We start from the raw sequence: 19311 nt of genomic DNA on the forward strand, positions 1-19311 counted from the left end.
CTCAGGGTGCCCATGAGGGGTAAGAGATACACTTTTAACCAAGGGAATACTGTGCTCATGGCTCCCAGAAGCCATTCATGAGACACAAAGTCAGCCTTTCTTCCTTTCAGCACAACTCTCACACTTTAACCCATAACTGACGGGTAGTATTCATAGAGGCCCGGGCCTCGCTGCCGGGGGCTTATATCCTCGCCCTAGCATGCGCGACCACTCATGCCAGATACCAGCATCCCATGCCGTTTCTTCGTAATACTACGAAGATATGTTGTATTTTCAGTTTTCATTATTTTTTACAGTCTCTACTTGCCAAACTTCCTGATATATCAAGACTGAAGGGTATTTTTGTTGTTTTATAGACTCCATAGTTGATCATTATTCGGTCTATAGTCCGAATAAAATAAGCAGTGTGCGGCATCATGGAATTGAAATCGTCGGTTTGTTGCATTTTTTTTGTTTGTTGCATGGTAAAAATGAGAAAGTGTTAATACCGACTTAATCACACTTTCACTGGCAAAAAAAATAATCTTTTGCCATGATTGTAACAAAAAAAAACTCATGGCATGTCCATACATACTCTATGGCATGTGCGTATGTGCCCCCGGCAGATGGTCCCGCCATGCCATGGCATGTGCGTACATCCCACCCGTCGGCAATGGGTTAAGAAGTGGACAAAAGGGGATGATGAAGAAGAGCAGGAAAGGAAAGGGGGAGAAGAAAAGACCATGCAAAAGTATTTGAGGCAAGGGCTGAGGTCCAAGGTAGGGATGATCCCCTACATTGGGTCCCAGTCTCCGTCTTCTAAGCTCCCCTACAACAACGAGCAAGGGTTTAGGGGAGACTAAATATGCAAAGTAAACAAATGGTATAAAGAGAAGCCAGCTTTTGGGAATGGAAAAGGAAAAGAATGACCTGTTAGAGCTAAAATTACTGAATCGCCAAGATGCAGTAAAAACTTTCAGTGGAAATATCAGATTATAGCAAGGTAGAAAAACTAGCGTCCTGTGCATACTCTGACTTTCATTCTCTCTCTCTATTCCAGACTTCCTCTCTCCCTTTAAAGGGTGCTCCGCCTGATATTTAAAATGCGCTTCCCTAATGAAAAGATGAAGCTTACTTTCTCTTTCTCCAGTGTGTCTGACTTTGGCATATACTTTATGATATATAGAATCATATTTGGTTTAGAAAATAACCACTGAGGCTACTGCTACTTGGCATTTTCAATAGACTTGACAAGTATCATGAAAAAGTAAGGTTACAGAGCAGGTATGAGCCTGAGAACAAGGTAGTTACCACCATTACCTCAACTGCCAAGCAAGTTTTTCCCCATGCTATACCTGCCCATAGCCTCACTTAGTAGCTGAAAAAAAAAAAGGTGCATATCAGTTTTAATTATGACACAAAACTTAAATATATATTCATAAATGACTTAACTATGTAACATTTATAGATTTTCAAAAATAATTTATATATAGGGTACTCATTTTGGAGCATATTCATAAAAAATAGAAGTAGAATTTAAAGTGGGCCTCAAAACTATCCATACTTGAAATAAATTACTTTGCATCTTTTATATAACTAGTAGCTAGAAATTATGGTTTATGGCTCCTGTTACCTGAAGAGCTTTCACTGACCTGCCAAAATCTTTTTTCACCATTTATTTTCTGCAAATCTGGTGTAGAAGGATAGCTGGCAAGTACAAAACAAGGCAAATGGACTAGAATTGTAGTCTGAAAAGCAAATTCTCCTAAACCTCACAGATCAAGCATATCATTTTTTTTCAAACTCAAAAAATGTGTTCAAGGGGTGACTTTGATCAAATCTGCCAAAAATTAAAAAACAAACTTAGAAAATTACCTTTCTATCATTAGGGTAGTCTCTCTTGTGTAGCGTGTCACTCAGAAACTGTAAATCTATAAAGTTGTGCACATGAAAAATTAAAGCAAAAGCCTTTGACACTGCAAAAAAAAGGAATGAGACCACAAAACATAGTTGATACACAAGACACATTCTGTATGATAAATAATTTAAGAAAATACTTGACATGGATATTGTAGGTATGGCCCAGGGGTCATGGCCTGAAAAACATTTCATTTAAACTTACTTAATTATCTGTATACAATCAATTAACCAAATAAAACAAATAAATATATTTCGAGGCCTATTTCTACAATTAGTACTTATTATTCTATAAATTTATTGTAACTGGTTGTGTTAGACATAAATGTCTATCTCATAAAAATGTGAATCCAAACAGAAATACATAATGATTCAGATAAAAAAGTTTTAGGCAGGAATAAAAGGGGTTTGATATCTTTAAAGCAGCCTGTGTAGTCTGCTGGCAACCACTCACGCTGCAAGGTAACCAAAGTAGTGGCCTATGCTATACACATCCTGCAGCAGTACCAGTCACCAACTAGATTTGAGTGAATAGAACTAATTATTCCAGAAATCAGCATTAGAAAACAAAACAAAGTCTGCATTGTCTCTTAGCAGGAAGCATTAGATACAAAACTAAGTCTAAATTGCACATTAGTTAGAGACATTATAGTTATAAGGTATAGTTGTTTTAACCCGTTCTCGCCGGGTCACGTGTATACACGTGATAGAAAACGGGTCTCTCGGCAGGGTAAGCGTGTACGTGCAGCGACGCGCCAGAGTGAGTGGAGCGGGACGTTCGGCTTCTCGCAGCGTACTCCCGCGCCCACTGTCGGGCCGCTGCCAGATATCACTGGATTTTAACTACTCTCAGTGAATTATTCAGACCGGCGATAAAGGGTTAAGGATGAATGATTAGAAAAATAGAAAACTAGATATCTCTTAACAGAGCCAGGAAATGTGAACAGCCTTTATTATCTGTAAGTAATGCTGACATTGCCTTGTGTTGCTTTAATCCATTATTCCCGGTTATCAAAAATCTCTGAGAGCAATTAAACTCTAGTGATATCTGGCAGTGGCCCGACAGTGGGGTGGGGGAGTCTGCTGAGTTAAGCTGAACATCCCGCTTCACGCGCTCTGGCGTGTTGCCGCCTGTTCGAGCTGAACCTGCCAACCATGCAGTTCGCTATGACATCCTAGCATGTCACCCAGTAAGAATGGGTTAATATACTCATCGTTAACATAATTATTTTCTACTTACTTAGTATTTTGTATTTCAATATCCATTCTTACTTGTATTTCCTTAATTTTGTAAAAAAATACAGATTCTAGTTTATATTAATAGGTTAACTTTAACCCTATGCCAACAGGTAACAGAAATCTCTGAGTGTAATAAACTCTCTTGATTTCTGACAACAGCCAGACACGGCATGGGAGTCTGCTACATGAAGTGGAATGTCCCGCACCATGCGCTCTGGAGCAGTGCCACATGTACAGCCGTATCCCGCAGACCAAGCGGTTTGTTATGATGTTTGTACACGTGACTGGCCCATAAAGGGTTAACCCCTTCTGGACATGTCATGTGTACAAGTGTCATAACATACAGAGATTTCTGTTACCCTTTGGCATGGGGTTGAATTATATGGAAGCAGACAAAAGTCAGAGGGGAGATGGGTTTTATATACAATAAAAATGGGCAAAGTTCAGTGATGAAGACAATCGGGTCTATTCTCCTTTTTTATATCTGAACTTCTGTAGCTTACGTATGTAACTTTATGGTTTTCCTTTTTTTCGCTCACACAATCACCTGAACACTGATTATTAAGTATATTTCAGTATCATCAGCAACAAACTTATGGTCATTTATTCCTATATCAATTTAAGCCATTTTTATTGGTGTTGAAAGCTATTCTTAATTACTGAAGCAAAATAATTATGATTTTTGATTAGTATGACTGCACTCTTAATTTTAGATAAGTTCAAGACTGTGCTCTTGGTGTACTTTGGAATGAAACAAACAGTAATGAATCATCTTACAATATCAATATGTATGGTATAAAAACAATAGCTCATGTAACTTGTAACAGCAATACTGTATAATTTCAGGGAACCACAACAAAATCACAGACACAATTTTCTCATTACCATATCTAGTTAATGACTGCCATAAATGGGGATCAAAAGGTCTGGGTATACAATTTTCTTTTGACATTCCTTTGGATCTAAAGAAAACTGGAAAAAGGTAGAATAAACACTTAAGCACTTCAACATCTTTAATATCCAAAGCATTACAGACCATGCATTTAAATACAAAACTGGTACAACAATACGAAGTCAAATTTGTATGAAGAAAACAACATATACAATATGAAAATATTAAAGTATTTTGCTTGAATTACCTCAAACTAAACTGGTGTAACAATTTAATAAATGAAAAATGTATTCCTTAAGAAAATAGTAATAATATATATTAATAAAAAAAGAAAGAATATAGCCATTGATTACATCATCAAAATTAACATTAACTTCTTCATACCTTAATAATTATTTCATATACATCTCAGTCTCTCCTTTTGGAGTCAGCTGCTCTAGAGAGATCATCTACCTTTTGGGAAAGTAATGCAGAGTTTTGATCAACCCATTTTAAGGTGTCCATGTGTGCTGACAGCACTCTGGCAATTGTTGTAACTGGGTCAGAGGCCTGTGAGGAGGAGTTGTTGTTGTTCAAATGCTCAATAACCTTACACAAGTCATCTGTCATCTGGCGAAGCTGGGAGTCAAGGTTCTGAAAAGTAAATAACTTCATCAACTAGTATTTCTTAAAAGGATGATAAATAAACAAGAAAGTTTTTTTCATTTATTTTAGTATGAATGTACAAATAAACCCATGCCTATATATGCCTATATCAAATAATTTCCTTTACTTTAAATCTATTCATGACTCAAAACTACTGTTTTGTGAACAGCTGTAAATGTCCCTTTGCTAATACTGTGTATCAGTAAGTTCCTTAACTCATTGCTGTCAGGTATATGTTTACTCAGCTGAATCACAGTCGACTGTTATTATTGTTATTGATATTATGAGGTGCTATTACAACTTTTTTTTATCCAACTCATTTACTATTTACTCTTCAGTCTTGTCTAAATCACAAATGACAATGCTGTTTCCTTGTCAATCAACCTTGTGACATATAGAGTACATTAACTACAAAACAACCGAAACTAGGTTGCCTTATATTTCCAATCTTGCAGTATGTTTCAGTATTTTTTTCATAGCCTGTTGTGGACAGGGTCTGGAACACGAGAAGTGGTTGTGTGGATGAGGACACCCTTTTCACATTAGGCCTCCTGAACAAGGATTTTGTTAGAGCGAGAGGCATAGGGCCCCACAACATTTGTCTCCTCCACTTGTTCCTTAAGATTTATTTTGTTATTTGTTTCTATTATTATTATTATTATTATTAATTTTTTCTTTTTTTTTCCTACTGCAACTTTCATATAACCGAAAAGTTGTAATTTAAGTCACAGAACATGGTAAACTAAACAACAAAATTAAAACTACTGCCACAATTTTTTGCACACACTGAAGCAACATATGAGCTATTATAGATATTGTATTGCAGATTCAGTTTTTGTATCCTCTGCATAACCATAAAAGATAGATTGTATAAGTTGTGGAAAATAAGCAGAAAGAAAGAAAGAAAAAAAGGAAGAAAGAAAGAATGAAAGAAAGAAAGAAAGAAAAAAAAAAGTTCCTCATAAAATAAAGCTAAAGTGATTTTATTACATGTGCTCTTTATCAATGCACAAGTTAAGCTAGACAATATACTACAATTCGGTTAATTACAATTTCCATATAACTGAGAGGATATTCTATAGAAGTCACAGAATATGACAAAGGCCAGAAAAATCAGAAATTTGTATTTCTCCAATTTTTTTTTTTAGAGAAACCCATCTGCAATGGGTTAAATAATAATTTCACTGAAAACAACAAAGGTATCCCTCTCAAAACTGATTCTAAATCCATTGTACTCTTTTGTAAAATACAGACCCCTTTTTTGTTGTAAAGTTAAGAAGAAAAAAATGAATTAAATCAAGACTAAAACATGTATTAAAATAAAAAAAGATGCTTGCCTGTGCTATGTGATACATGTTCTCTCTCTGGCGATCACCCTGGTGCTGTGCCGGGGATGTAGTTGCTGCAGCAGATTCCAAAGGTTCAATCAGCTGCTCTAATTCTTGCTGCTGACCTTGAATGAAATCCAACTCTGCTTGCAGTCTCTGCTGATCCACCTGACATTAAAGCATATTATGTATATTATTTACATTGTTCAAAAACTTTTTATTCAAATAATAATCAAGGATTTCCAAACAACTGTAATATGCTGACATTTTTAAAAAGCAGTTATTTTAGATATCTGACTCTAGTTTATCCAAGTTTTGCTATACCAGAAATAAGTGAACACCACAAAACTCATGTGACTGTAAAAATTAACTCAAATTTATGTACACTTGAATGCCTATTTTTCACCCAAAACTGACGGACATGACATGTGTTTACAGCTACACAGAAAACTTTCATTAAAAAACATGCTAAACATTCTGACACAAACGATACTTTCTGAAATATGGTTGTTAACGCTAGGAAATTGTTGGTATTCCCGATTTTCCAACTACTCTTGGGTATGTGTGGTAAGAGGCTATAAATTTGCAAATAATTTGTAATATTGTATAATACTTTGTCACTAATCAATTAGCTTGTTTTATACATTTGTTTTAATGTTGGGTCAATCGTCATAATATGAGAGAACACAAGTGCTAGCCATTGTCAAACGAGTGAATTGACATGTGCTACTCACATGTATTATTGCTATTATATTATCTAATGATTCCATTAACACATTATTCCCGGTTGTCAAAATCTCTGAGAGCAATTAAACTAGCAACAGCCAGACAGTGGGCGTGGGAGTACGCTGCGTGAAGCCAAACGTCCCGCTCCACGCACTCTGGCGCGTCGCCGCACGTACAAGCTTACCCCGCCGAAAGAGCGGTTTGCTATGATGTGTCAACACATGACCCGGCGGGAATGGGTTAAGATCAAAACTAGGAAAATAAGATACTGCTAATATATTCAAGCTTGATAATGTGTTCCCTCCCCCCTGATGCCAAAACACAGTTCAAACATAGAGGTATAGCAGCACTAACTTGGTGGTCAAAGCATGGCTTTCCTCACATCAAAGATGTTCCAATGCTTCCAAGGCATTATTCACGATTGGGCGTGTTTTGTCGCATATATTTTGACATGGCCGCTCATACATTTTCATTTAGGTTGAGATCTGATCTGGCTGCCTGTGGCAGCAGTGTGATGTTGGGGTATTTATGAAACCAATCCTGGACAACATGGCTGGTATGGATGGGGCAGATTTTTTTTTACCAAGATGGAAGGGATCTGTTTCAGGAAACACCATAGCCCTAACTGTTGATAGGAAAACCTCCTCAAGGATTTCAACATATCTGCTGCTTATAAATCAGCTAGGGCCGACATATGTCAACTTGCGTGTATCCACCTGAACAACCCTGCGGTGATTTGGCCACTCCCCCTGCTCATGACCACATTCTCTGGTTCAAATATGTTCAATGATGTTTTAGCGTTTATTTCTATTAAAATAAAAATCTTTCTTCAAAATATCAGGTGAAGGGAAGTTGAAAATAGGAGAGGAGGGGGTGGTGTCGTTATCTAACTGTTGACCTCATACATACATATCTCGCAGCATTGGTGTCTTCAGAATAAAAGTTTACTTGTCACTGATTATTATTATATCCTAGATGGCTTGTGGCTTGTCTGCATATTGCAAACATATTCCATCCTTTTTGGGAATAAGATCATCACCTCACTGTGAATCCATAGGAATTCTGGATCAAATATTCAATACATTATGAATAAGTACGAGACCAATTTGAACCCCAAAATACCAACCCTTACATAACATAAGGTTCTGTTTGTTATTGAATGTTTGACACCCCTTTTCCTGATAGTTGTCTGTGTAGCTGTACATACCATGCCCACTGTGAGTTTACTTTATTAAGCAAAGGTCAGACTAGTCTGTTCTGTCCTAGGATCCCCAGATAGGATTGCCAAAGTCTGGTCAGCTACAGAGAGGGATTGGTCACACTACATTCAGTGTCTCTTTGGACACTAAGATGATAAGGCTTACTGCTGCATACCATTACTAAAATAAGATTTTACCTTTATTTAAGATTTACCTATATTTTTTATTAGAAATGTGAGGTCAAAATAACAGGGTCAGGAAAAGTGAAATATGCATATTTGTGCAGAGTTGTGCTTATTTCATCCATTAACCCATTGCCGACGGGTGGCATGTACGTACATGCCATGGCATGGCGGGACCATCTGCCGGGGGCACGTACGCACATGCCATAGAGTATGCATGGACATGCCATGAGTTTTTTTTTGTTACAATCACTGCAAAAGAATATTTTTTTGCCAGTGAAAGTGTGATTAAGTCGGTTCTAACACTTTCTCATTTTTACCATGCAATAAACAAAAAAAATGCAACAAACCGACAATTTCAACTCCATGATGCCACACACTGCTTATTTTATTCGGACTATAGACCGAATGATGATCAACTATGGAGTCTATATAACAACAAAAATACCCTTCAGTCTCGATTTATCAGGAAGTTTGGCAAGTAGAGACTGTAAAAAAATAATGAAAATTGAAAATACAACATATCTTCGTAGTATTACGAAGAAACGGCATGGGATGCTGGTAATTGGCATGAGTGGTCGCGCATGCTCGGGCGACGATATAAGCCCCCGGCAGCGAGGCCCGGGCCACTATGAATGCTACCCGTCAATTATGGGTTAATAATCTTTTCACATTCCTGCTTTTCTAATCCTTATGACTGGTGTTCCACAATGGCTCTTTGACTCTCACTTTATCCTAGAAGGCATAAATAACTTCTGAAGAGAGCTCCATGCATTTGGCATATCAAAGAGAGTTGATTTTTATGTTTGTTAGTCAAATGAACGTTTATCTGAATTATTCTAAACATCTAATGAGACATTATTCGATGCAATATATCTTTGTGTCTAATATTTAAGTTTATTTTCATTATGATATATAATAGTTTTTTTAAGATTCTAAGTAATGAGTTCAACAGTAATTATATTATAGTTTTTGTTTCAGCAATATATTTAAGTTCTAGGCAGGGATGAAATACCGACAGAGCGTTTTTGCGCTGCAGAGGGATTTTCATCTCAGATCCGTTTACAGCAACGGAAACATCCAGTTCTGTTAAGGGATCCCTGGACAGAATAGATTAATGTGACCGCCCTTTTAGTTGTTTTTACGCTGACAACACTAGTACTAAGTCACCAATGAGCCAATTATGAGTGCTACTTGTCTCACCTGTTTACACTTTTCCTTGGCAACATTGGCTGAATATACTAATACAAACTGAAATTCAGACTTATTTGTACCTCATACCAATTTTGTGGAATAATAAATTATCTTCCCAGTGTCTGGCATAATTGGACATACTATATACATACGCAGTTACTCAATTTTGGAAAAAGCCACTCAAAAGCATTTAGAATACATGCTATTTTTTATGACAATAATATCACAAAGATCATGGGGCATTAGCACCAGAAAAATCACATATTGTGGGTCTACATACCCCTCTTACAACAGAGTAGGCATGCCCATTTTCCAGAATATGGTTAAAACCATGTGACAACTTGCCAACTGTAACTTCCACCTACTTCCACAGTGTTAAGGGTGTCACGAAGCTGCTGAACCTGGTCATGCCCTTTCTGAAGAAGCTGGTCCCAAGCATTGACATGTGCAGCCTGCCTCATCAGTCGCTCCTCCTGTTCTCGCATCTCAGATACCCACTTGTTCACCTTTTCTTCTAATCCTCTTACACTGAGCGTGGGAGTAGTAGCTGTAGGTGCTGCTGTGATAGATGCGCTGCTTGTGCTGAAGTGGATAACGTTTGGAAATGAAATTGGACAAACCTTGAGGAATTTTCAAAAATAAATTTTGCATCATAATTTACATCACAAATCTAGAAATTTAAAAGCATTGCGGATAACAGAAGATTATTTAGGAATATTCTCATATTGATCTTCTCCAACAACTCAGTATATCATCTCTCCACTATAAGCTGACATATTTTTTAAGTTTCCTACTGTGTTATTTCCTGTAGTTACTTTAGAATTTAATAACAATGTAGTTACTTCTTTATATCCTTAAATTATCAAACATTATGTAATCTTCTTGGTTTCATGTTTCATGGGTTCTGGAATCTGGTCACTTCATTTTTCTAACATTAGTCATTCCACTGTCTCTAGCACAAAATGTGTAGCATTCCAGTCAATAACTTTTAACAAGAAACTTGGTTTGAATTTATATCTGACATCAAGGAATATCATAAAAGAACAGGTCAAGTACCATTTATATTATAATACATAGCTTCTGATTATTTCTTTTTCAATTTTGTAACTGAGTTTGTGGAATAAGAGACCTGCGCTGCACTCCCATAAACCTCATTAGCTTGATATGGACTAAACATGTTAATAATAACCAAAGTTATGGGCCATTTGTGACATCTGCACTACTTATTATTGGACCCTTTTTCATTTGTTTTTGAAATCTGAAATAAATTTTTGATAAGATTGGTCTATACAATTTTCTGGCTCATCAACCATGTATACCTCTCAGTTGAAGATTATACAGCAAAATCTATACTTTCCATATTACAGTTGTATCTACCATCAACACAAAAAAAAAAAAAAAAAAAAATGTAAACACCAAAAGCAGAGGTGAAAATAAAAATTTGAGTACATTTATAAAAGCACCTTCCATTATAATTTTGTTTTAAAAACCTACTGGATCCAGTAGAATTTGGGGTGTGCCATATGACAATCTGAGTAACTGACATGAGGAGACTGACCATATAAACTAGAGTAAAGGTTACTTAAAGGTGTGTGACAATCTTCCACGGATAGCAGGCAAATGATTTATATGGTAAATATTACGCACTTTACACAAAACAATAGCCAATCAGGGCATTACACATCCCATCCTCCTTCAGGCTATGCCCCAGGGGATGATGCACAATTGTGGTGTGTGGGAATGGGGGTATCTTATAAAGAACAGCATAAAATGTACTGCATGCATCATAATAACATGACATGAATTGACCCTCCTCTGTAGCTGCAACCAAGTCAGCCACGACAGGAATAGCATGTCAGCTGGAGCCACAACCAAGTCAGGCATGATGTGAACTAACCATCATCTAGAGGTATTGGGTTAATTTTGCTAACATGCAGATGGCTCTAGGTGCCCATAGTTGCTAAGGAGTCTGTTATTAGACTTAATTAATTAACTCCTAGGTGACAAAGCACTTATGATGCTATCCATGTTTAAGCAAAATTAATAAGACAAAACCACAGTGGACAGTGCATGCACTTAGTGCCAATGCATTAACTGCATATCTCCTCAGCTGTTGCTGTATTTGTCAATTCTTTCACCAACACCTTACCTTGTAGCTGTTGTAAGAGTAGCCAAGGCAGGAGTTGATGCTGGCACACTAGATGTTGCTGTTGATGTTGCTGAGGAGGGAAAATAAAGATCAGGCCAAGAGTTTTAATTGTTATAACTTATATCCATTATATTATGACTAAGAAGGTGAAAAAGTAAACAAAGAATAAATACACTTCTTCTCTTTTCTTGCCTCTCTACCTCTTACTGTAGTTTTCTCTCATTCCCCACACATTTTTGTTTCCGTCTCTCTTTCTCTGTTCTACTTGAATTGTCTGCCTCACCCTCTTTCTTCTGTTTTTATCTCTTGGTTTTCTTTCATTCTATTTACATGATCCTCTTTCCTCTCTCTCCTCTACCTACTCCTTCTCCCTTGTACCTCCCAGTATCTGCCTCTCTCCACTACTTATATCTCCCTCCTTCCTCTCTACATATATCAACCTCTCTATTCAACTACTTATATCTTTAATATTTCTTATAAGGGAATGAGTGGGTCATGGGATCCCACTGTGATGACTGGGTATTGCACATGATGCAGTGTTATGGCTGTCCAAAATTTCTAGTTATGAAACAAGCTGGGAATGTTGCTGTTACTGTAGTACATGGTATGACCAAATTTGGTCATTGCACAATATTTGCAGATTAGGGAACAGGGATGCAAGATTCCTCTTTCCTTCCCCCCTTTTATACCTTCATTTATATCTCTATATCTATCCTTGCTGCTTACATCTACATCTCATCTGTCTATCTGTTTCTATATATTTGTAGTTTCTCTTTTTTTTTTTGTCTGTTTCTCTGGCTGATGGTCTATCACTTTCTTCCCATTTATCTGTGTACCTGTTATTTCTCTTCCTTCTACACATCTATCTAGGGTTTTAATTATCCAATGAAACCCTTGAGCACAACCAAGTTACATCCTATACCAATTACCCTCTCTTTCCCATACTCCTTGCCTTCATCTCAAGCATCATCAATTATATTATGAACATGGATAGGCAGTTCTGTCTCTCACCCCTGCAAGCAAATGAATGCAATTAACATCCAAGTGTCTAATTTGAAGCACATGCACATCACTCACTGGTAAGAGGGAAGCCAGAGGTTAGTGAGGGTGCAGAGGAAGCAGGCTTAGCAAGGAGTGTGGATGAGCCAAGAGCTGGAACTGCACCAGACGGTGAAGCTGTGGTGTTTCCTGCCAGTTTCATGCCTGGTGTAGGTAAAGAAAAATTATATATTTCAGTTTCTTTTTTCCTCATCTCTTTTTTTTTTATTCCCAATGAAGCCTTTTCTCCATGGGTAAGGCAAGTTACGTAAAATGCTTAACCATACAATTTCATGGTTCACGTTCTTTTCACAGAGGTTAATGAATAAATCAATCTATGCAATCAAACATTCCAACTTACATTACTTACACCAAAATTAGTATATAATTATAAAAGGCATAAAATGAGGCTATCAAATCTCTATTTATAAGAAATCTGTTTCAACTGACTATCACATTTTCTGCAGAACATAAAACAAACAGTCTGTCTCTTTCTCTTTTTGTTTGTCTGTACATCTCGATCATCCAATAAGATCCTAGAGTTCAACTGAGCTATATTCCAAATATTTTCAGTTTAGAAGTTTAAATAACCTAATTTGGAGGAATTTAACTATCTCTTAAATATATAAAAGTAATAATGCTTATTCATATATCCCTTGCACTGAAGCCTACAGAAGTTCACAGCACATACATTTAAAAAAGGAAAATCTATGCTTTAAACTAAAGGTGCAAAACTTAATGTCTATTCCTTAATATTAAATATCCAACAAAGATTATGAGCCAAAATATGAACAACTCCAGACAAGTTCTTGTTTTAAAAGTGAGGTCTGACAATAAACAAAGCAAAGATATGATGATACAAGTCCAGCTGCAAATCCCACTAATTACTTACCAGTGAAATATACACATACATGAAGATGTAAGAGGGATTTGCAATACTTGCAATTGTATAAATAATGTATTTGGTAAATCTTTCACAATCTTTTCAAATGGACATATAATATGCATAACAATGAATGCATCTTTAAAACAGCTGAGAACAATTTTCTTTACATCAACATCAACTGACACCTTCACAGGCAAAAACAAAGCTATCTGACCCAAGATAGATGGTGTGGCAGCAGCTGTGATTGGAGCAGGTGTTGCAACTCCACTCTTAAGAAATACACCTGTTGTGGCACCAGAGGTTGCTGGCAGACTTGGTGCAGGTGCTGTTGTAGCACTTAGAGCTTGCCCTACAAAATTTAATAGCATTAAAATGGTTCACAACTGTACCTGTGTTAGTAAGCTGACAAGAAGTGGCAACCAATTTGGTCCATTCACTATAGCAAGTTTCATTATACATAGCTTATATTTTATGTAAGTAAGACTGGCTCAAGCAAACATGGATAATTTTAGACTACAATAAAGTGTTAATTATATTTCAAAACATAATCAATTTAAGTGTTTCTAACTACAGCATCATAAAGAAATACTTTTGCTCTTACAATTATGATACACATGGACAAAGGATGTCAGTATGTGCAGTAAAGACTTAAAAGCCAATTTTCTCATTACAATTAGGTGAAGAGAAACAGAAGTAGAGATCCATCTGCTATTCAGAGACTAAAGAATATGCAAAACAGATATCAACATTTTGTCCTCTTATTTACAATCTTCTTACCAAGCCCAGTAGCTGTTGCACTTGTGGCAGTTGTTGTAGAGCTTAATGTTGATAAGAGTGATGGCATCCCTCCTGTTGTACCTGGAAAAAAAGTGTACTATAAAAACAAACCCCAAAATAACCTATAAATACTTAAATTTCCAGAAAGCTGTCAGTATTTACTTACTGCTGAAAATTCCTATTCTAAATCTTTGTTTTTCCACACACAAAAAAAGAATCTAATAGCTTTGTAAGTCCTTGAAAATAGAATTATTAAAAGCCTGCTTATAAAAACTTACTAGGGTAAGACTTTCCACCAACTGTAAGACTTCCTCCTGTTGATGCTGGTTTTACTGTCAAGGAGAACAATGTTGAAGCTGAAGATGTTGCAGCCTGCAATGCAGGCTGTGATGCTGCTGGTACAGAACTTGGAAGAGAGAAAGAAAACCCTGAAGATCCACCAGAAGAAGCTGCTGTTCCAAGTCCAGGAGCTGCTGTTCCAACTCCAGAAGCTGCTGTTCCAAGTCCAGGAGCTGCTGTTCCAAGTCCGGGAGCTACTGTTCCAAGTCCGGGAGTTGCTGTTCCAAGGCCTCCAGTACTAGCAGGTGCTGAAGTGGGTGTGAAGCTGAAGTTGCTTCCACTAGTGAAACTAAATCCAATCCCAGCTGTTGAAGCTGCTGGAGGATTTCCTAGTAGGCTGCCACCAGAAGCTGTACTGGCTGGATTATTGAAAAATGACCCTCCTATGGGTGCAGCACTTCCAGTAGCAGAAGCAGCAGGGTGATTAAAGCTAAAACCTCCTCCTAAAGTTGCAGTAGAGGTTGCTGGTTTGCCAAAACTGAATCCTGAGCTTCCTCCAGCTGAACTTGTAGCAGGAGAACTGAAGCTGAAACTACCGCTTGGTGCAACAGCTGCTGCTGTTGTTGTTGCTGCCTGAGCAGCTGTCCCAAAGCTAAAACCACTAGATCCACCCCCACCTGAAATAGTTACAAACTCTAAATGAATGTTCCTTTCACGAGAGCTAGTTAACCCATTGCCTCCAGGAGATACTGGGGGTGTGCTTAGCCTCTGCTTCAGGGAGTCACACATCCAAAATGCTAGATCAAACTTGTATTAGCCTGATAATCTATATTAGAGATTATTAGGCTAATACGATGTGGTTTTATTGTGCAATTAAAGCAACACTTTTGTTCACTTTCTTTCAAAATAAGAGATTCTTCGCAGTTATACAGAAGGCTGCTACTCCCTTATATTCCATACTCTCCTTTTTATGTGTCACACTTCAAGACAATAACACAAGGACTCTGATCATGTAAACTAAATTGATGATTACTTACCAGTTCATACCAGAAGCAAGAGAGTACAAGTTTTTGGTACATGGCATCTTCCAGGGAGAGCAGGCAAATGATTTGTGTGAAAAATATTGACCCTTTCATATAAAGAAAATATCCAATCAGAGCATTACACATCCCCACAACCAAGTCAGCCATGACAGGTACTACACATCTTTTGGAGGCAATGAGTTAATGAGCCAACTTCTCCTTTTAACAACTGTATGGAATTTTAAGTTCATATTTATATGTAGGCCTTTCTACATTCCCATTTCTTTCTTTCAATAAGCCATACTATGAAACCATAAAATATTATCAGGGTATTTTGTATCAAGTGGGTTTATCGAGTAGATCTGTCTAAACTCAATACAAAATAACTAAGTAAATACATATAAAACAGTACTAGTAAAACATAAGCTTGTTTATGTTCTGGTAACTTTAAAGTTTACTTTTAAATCTTGGATATAAAGTGAAAAGATTTTCTTTAAAAAAAAGAGGAGAGGGAGGGAAAAAAAGAAGAGAGAATGGAGGGAAGGACAGAGGGAAAGAAAAAAGAAGAGAGTGAAGGAAGGAAGGAAGGAAGGAAGGAAGGAAGGAAGGAAGGAAAAAAAAGGGGGGGGGGGGAGAAAAAAGAAAGGAATGAAAGAAGCAAAGAAGAAGAAGAAGAAGAAGAAGAAGAAGAAGAAGAAGAAGAAGAAGAAGAAGAAGAAGAAGAAAAGAAAAAATATAACAAAAATAAAATAAAATATAATACACAGTTAAACTTACCTCCAAAATTAAATCCTGACATTCTGCTTGCTTAAAGTGTAACCTGAAATACTGAAAAGAAAAGTAATAATTTATACAAAGTTTTCACTGCTTTCATACACATAATGCTGAATTATTCTTGGACATCAAATAAACTTAGGAAAAGAAAGAACGAAAGAAAGAAAGAAAAGAAAGAAAGAAAGAAAGAAAAAAAAAAAAAAAAGAAAAAAAAAAAAAAGGAAAAAAAAAAAAAAAAATCCAGTTAACTTACACAATTATTTTCAGTTTTATTACCAGATGGAACAAACTGTATACAGGATATCATGGGAAAAATATAATTCAAATCAGCTTCCGAGCTAGTAGTGGTAACGTGTCAGCAGTTTGTGCCCTGCCTAGGCGTGAGAAGTTGCAATTGTCCCCTGGAGGTTACTGCTGTGGTTGGGCACCACAGCAGGTAAGAACTAGGCTCAGCCAAGTCAGCACCAGCTGACATATGTTAGCAAGTCGAGATTAGTTGACAGATTGGGTTCCACTCATGGACACAGCCCGGGCGAGACTCAACTTCACATATCGGACTTATCCTTATTATTCAAATCAAGTATAAAAAGTGGTCACGAGAAAGTTGTAAAGCTGTGGTTATGCTGGCACCTGATACTTGCAGCTACTGCAAGAATTCACAACCTATGGTTACTGCATCCAAAATTCTGCATTTCCACTGCAGCAAGTTGCAGGAACTAAAGTTCTGCAACTGATCACAGACAAGATGTTATGTTAAAAATATATACACAAATTCATTTAAAGCACATGTAGAATCTCTTGCAATAGGTCATTTTAAAATCTTCATCATAATCTCATAGAAAAATTATGTTTATTTCAGGACATGTAGGTCTACATTGGTAAACATTTCTAGCTTTTTTTAACCCATTTCTGATGGGTAGTATTCATAGAGGCCCAGGCCTCGCTGCCGGGGGCTTATATTCTCGCCCGATCATGTGCGACCACTCATGCCAAATACCAGCATCCCATGCCGTTTCTTCGTAATACTACGAAGATATGTTGCATTTTCAGTTTTCATTATTTTCTAAAGTCTCTACTTGCCAAACTTCCTGATAAATCGAGACTGAAGGATACTTTTGTTGTTATATAGACTCCATAGTTGATCATTATTCGGTCTATAGTCCGAATAAAATAAGCAGTGTGTGGCATCACGGAGTTGAAATCGTCGGTTTGTTGTGTTTTTTTTTTTTGTTGCATGGTAAAAATGAGAGTGTTAAAACCGACTTAATCACACTTTCAGTGGCAGAAAAATAATCTTTTGCCGTGATTGTAAAAAAAACAACAAAAAAACTCATGGCATGTTCATGGATACACCATGGCATGTGCGTACATGCCCCCAGCAGATGGTCCCGCCATGTCATGGCATGTGCGTACATGCAATGTGTTAAATGATACTGTAGTCAGTAAGCAAAAAATGAAGAAGAAAAAGTGGTATGGAATTTTGATTTTTCAAACTGATTTCAACTTGTACAGTAGTTGGATGTTGATTCTGCATACTACAGACCAGCTTGTTAAAATTTCAATTGGTGTGCCCATACATAAAAAACTAAGAAGGCATTTTCTCATTTTAGAAAACAGACCAAATATGTATTTTGAAGTGATTCAGTGATTCCATGTACCTGGTATTGACAATGGTTGCAGATATTAGATGCCAATGACCATGGATGGGATAAGTGAAGCATACAACTTGCCCAACAGATATAACCTCATCGGTAGCAGGAACAGCAAGATGAATCATGGGCCATCCACAATTAACCCTTTTGAGTGTTCTTTAACCACACACTTGCATTTGTAGGATGATTATATTATCTACAAATCTATAACATTTGATTAATAAATTCAAAAGGTTTCTGATATTTAATCCTTTAACTTTCCTGATGTACTCTGTATCATTAAAATCTTCAGAACTATTACTGGGACTGTTGGCAAAGTCAGAAGCTGTGCTTTCTTTCTCAGCAAACTTGAGAATGTGTATTGGCTGCTTGAATCCTACAAAAAATTAGGTGAATCAAATCAAACGTGACTTCTTATGTTGGGTGTGACTACAGATACTTTAATTTTACATTAAATTTCTGAGAAAATACCAATTAATACATTATTTGAGTTGTAGCAGATGCCACAATCACCTCACTCTGCACCAGCGCAGTCTCTTTTGGCAAAGTTGCTTTCGCACCGAATCGTCCGCCACAATTGCTTCACTCAGCACTGGTGCAGCCTCACTCGGCAATTCGCCCCCCACAGACCCACCCACTACACCCCACCAGGACTGGACATGGCTGAATTCATTTCCTCCACAATGATGCCCACCGCCAGCCAATATCCTGCCCTTCCAAAAGTCCTTTCAAGGTCCTCCAGCGCTCCCCCAGGGCTTTCAAGCTACAGCTCAATGGACGGACTGAGTGGTTCACCACGGAGCGCCTTAAACCAGCATACATTGATGCCTTTGACCATGATGATGCCACTTACACAAGATCCAGACACCATTCTAGCCCTCGCAGGATCCTCAATCTGTAGTCCTTTCTTCCTCGATAGGGGGGAGGCATTCTGGTGAATGCCACAATCTACTCACTTGGCACCAGTGCAGTCTTGCTCAGTTGTCCACCATAATCACCTCACTCAGTACCAGCGCAGCCTTGCTTGGCATAGTTGCCTCCGCACTGAGTCAGCCGGCTGGCAAGCAGGCACCAGCCCCGCACTGAGGTCGGCGGTGGGATGCTGCCAGTGAAGTCAGCACTGATTTGCCACTACGTGAAAGAGTGGGATGCAGACTTTTGGCCAATCAGCGTACTTGGCCACGGATGACCCATTTCCCACATTGTACTATACTGCAGGGGGGCCAACCCCACAACCTGAAGTTCAGAGTAGTTTTCCAGGTTGGGTCAGATCATATCCACAGCCATGTTCTCGCTCATTGGACAATGGGATCCCCTCGTTCCCTGCACACTTACAGTGCATGTATACTTAAACCACAAAATCCTAAACCGAGATCAGCATCCCCAGATCCTCCAGATGACCGTGACAACAGTAGCATGACACAAAGACTGTC

The 19311-nt window shown here is 37.6% G+C and overlaps 1 protein-coding gene across 5 annotated transcripts in view; it reads right to left on the bottom strand.

Annotated features, from left to right (window-relative positions):
- Positions 1-4336: 4336 nt before the first annotated feature.
- The window catches only part of LOC119577910 (nuclear pore glycoprotein p62-like), a 16384-nt gene continuing 1409 nt past the window's right edge, over positions 4337-19311 (bottom strand). For 3 of the 5 annotated variants that reach the window (XM_037925576.1, XM_037925579.1, XM_037925577.1), the window contains exons 2-10: positions 16230-16280; positions 14430-15107; positions 14152-14232; positions 13589-13723; positions 12528-12653; positions 11451-11520; positions 9667-9883; positions 6010-6168; positions 4337-4660 (exon numbers count right to left, since the gene is read on the bottom strand). In XM_037925576.1, coding sequence (XP_037781504.1) covers positions 4436-4660; positions 6010-6168; positions 9667-9883; positions 11451-11520; positions 12528-12653; positions 13589-13723; positions 14152-14232; positions 14430-15107; positions 16230-16251 — 1713 coding nt within the window. In that variant the 5' untranslated portion in view covers positions 16252-16280 and the 3' untranslated portion in view covers positions 4337-4435. The remainder of the gene's footprint in view (positions 4661-6009; positions 6169-9666; positions 9884-11450; positions 11521-12527; positions 12654-13588; positions 13724-14151; positions 14233-14429; positions 15108-16229; positions 16281-19311) is intronic. The other 2 variants (XM_037925580.1, XM_037925581.1) reach the window with 2 other exon arrangements.

Source organism: Penaeus monodon, chromosome 10 (genome assembly GCF_015228065.2).
Source record: "Penaeus monodon isolate SGIC_2016 chromosome 10, NSTDA_Pmon_1, whole genome shotgun sequence".
NCBI classification, from domain to species: Eukaryota; Metazoa; Arthropoda; class Malacostraca; order Decapoda; family Penaeidae; genus Penaeus; species Penaeus monodon.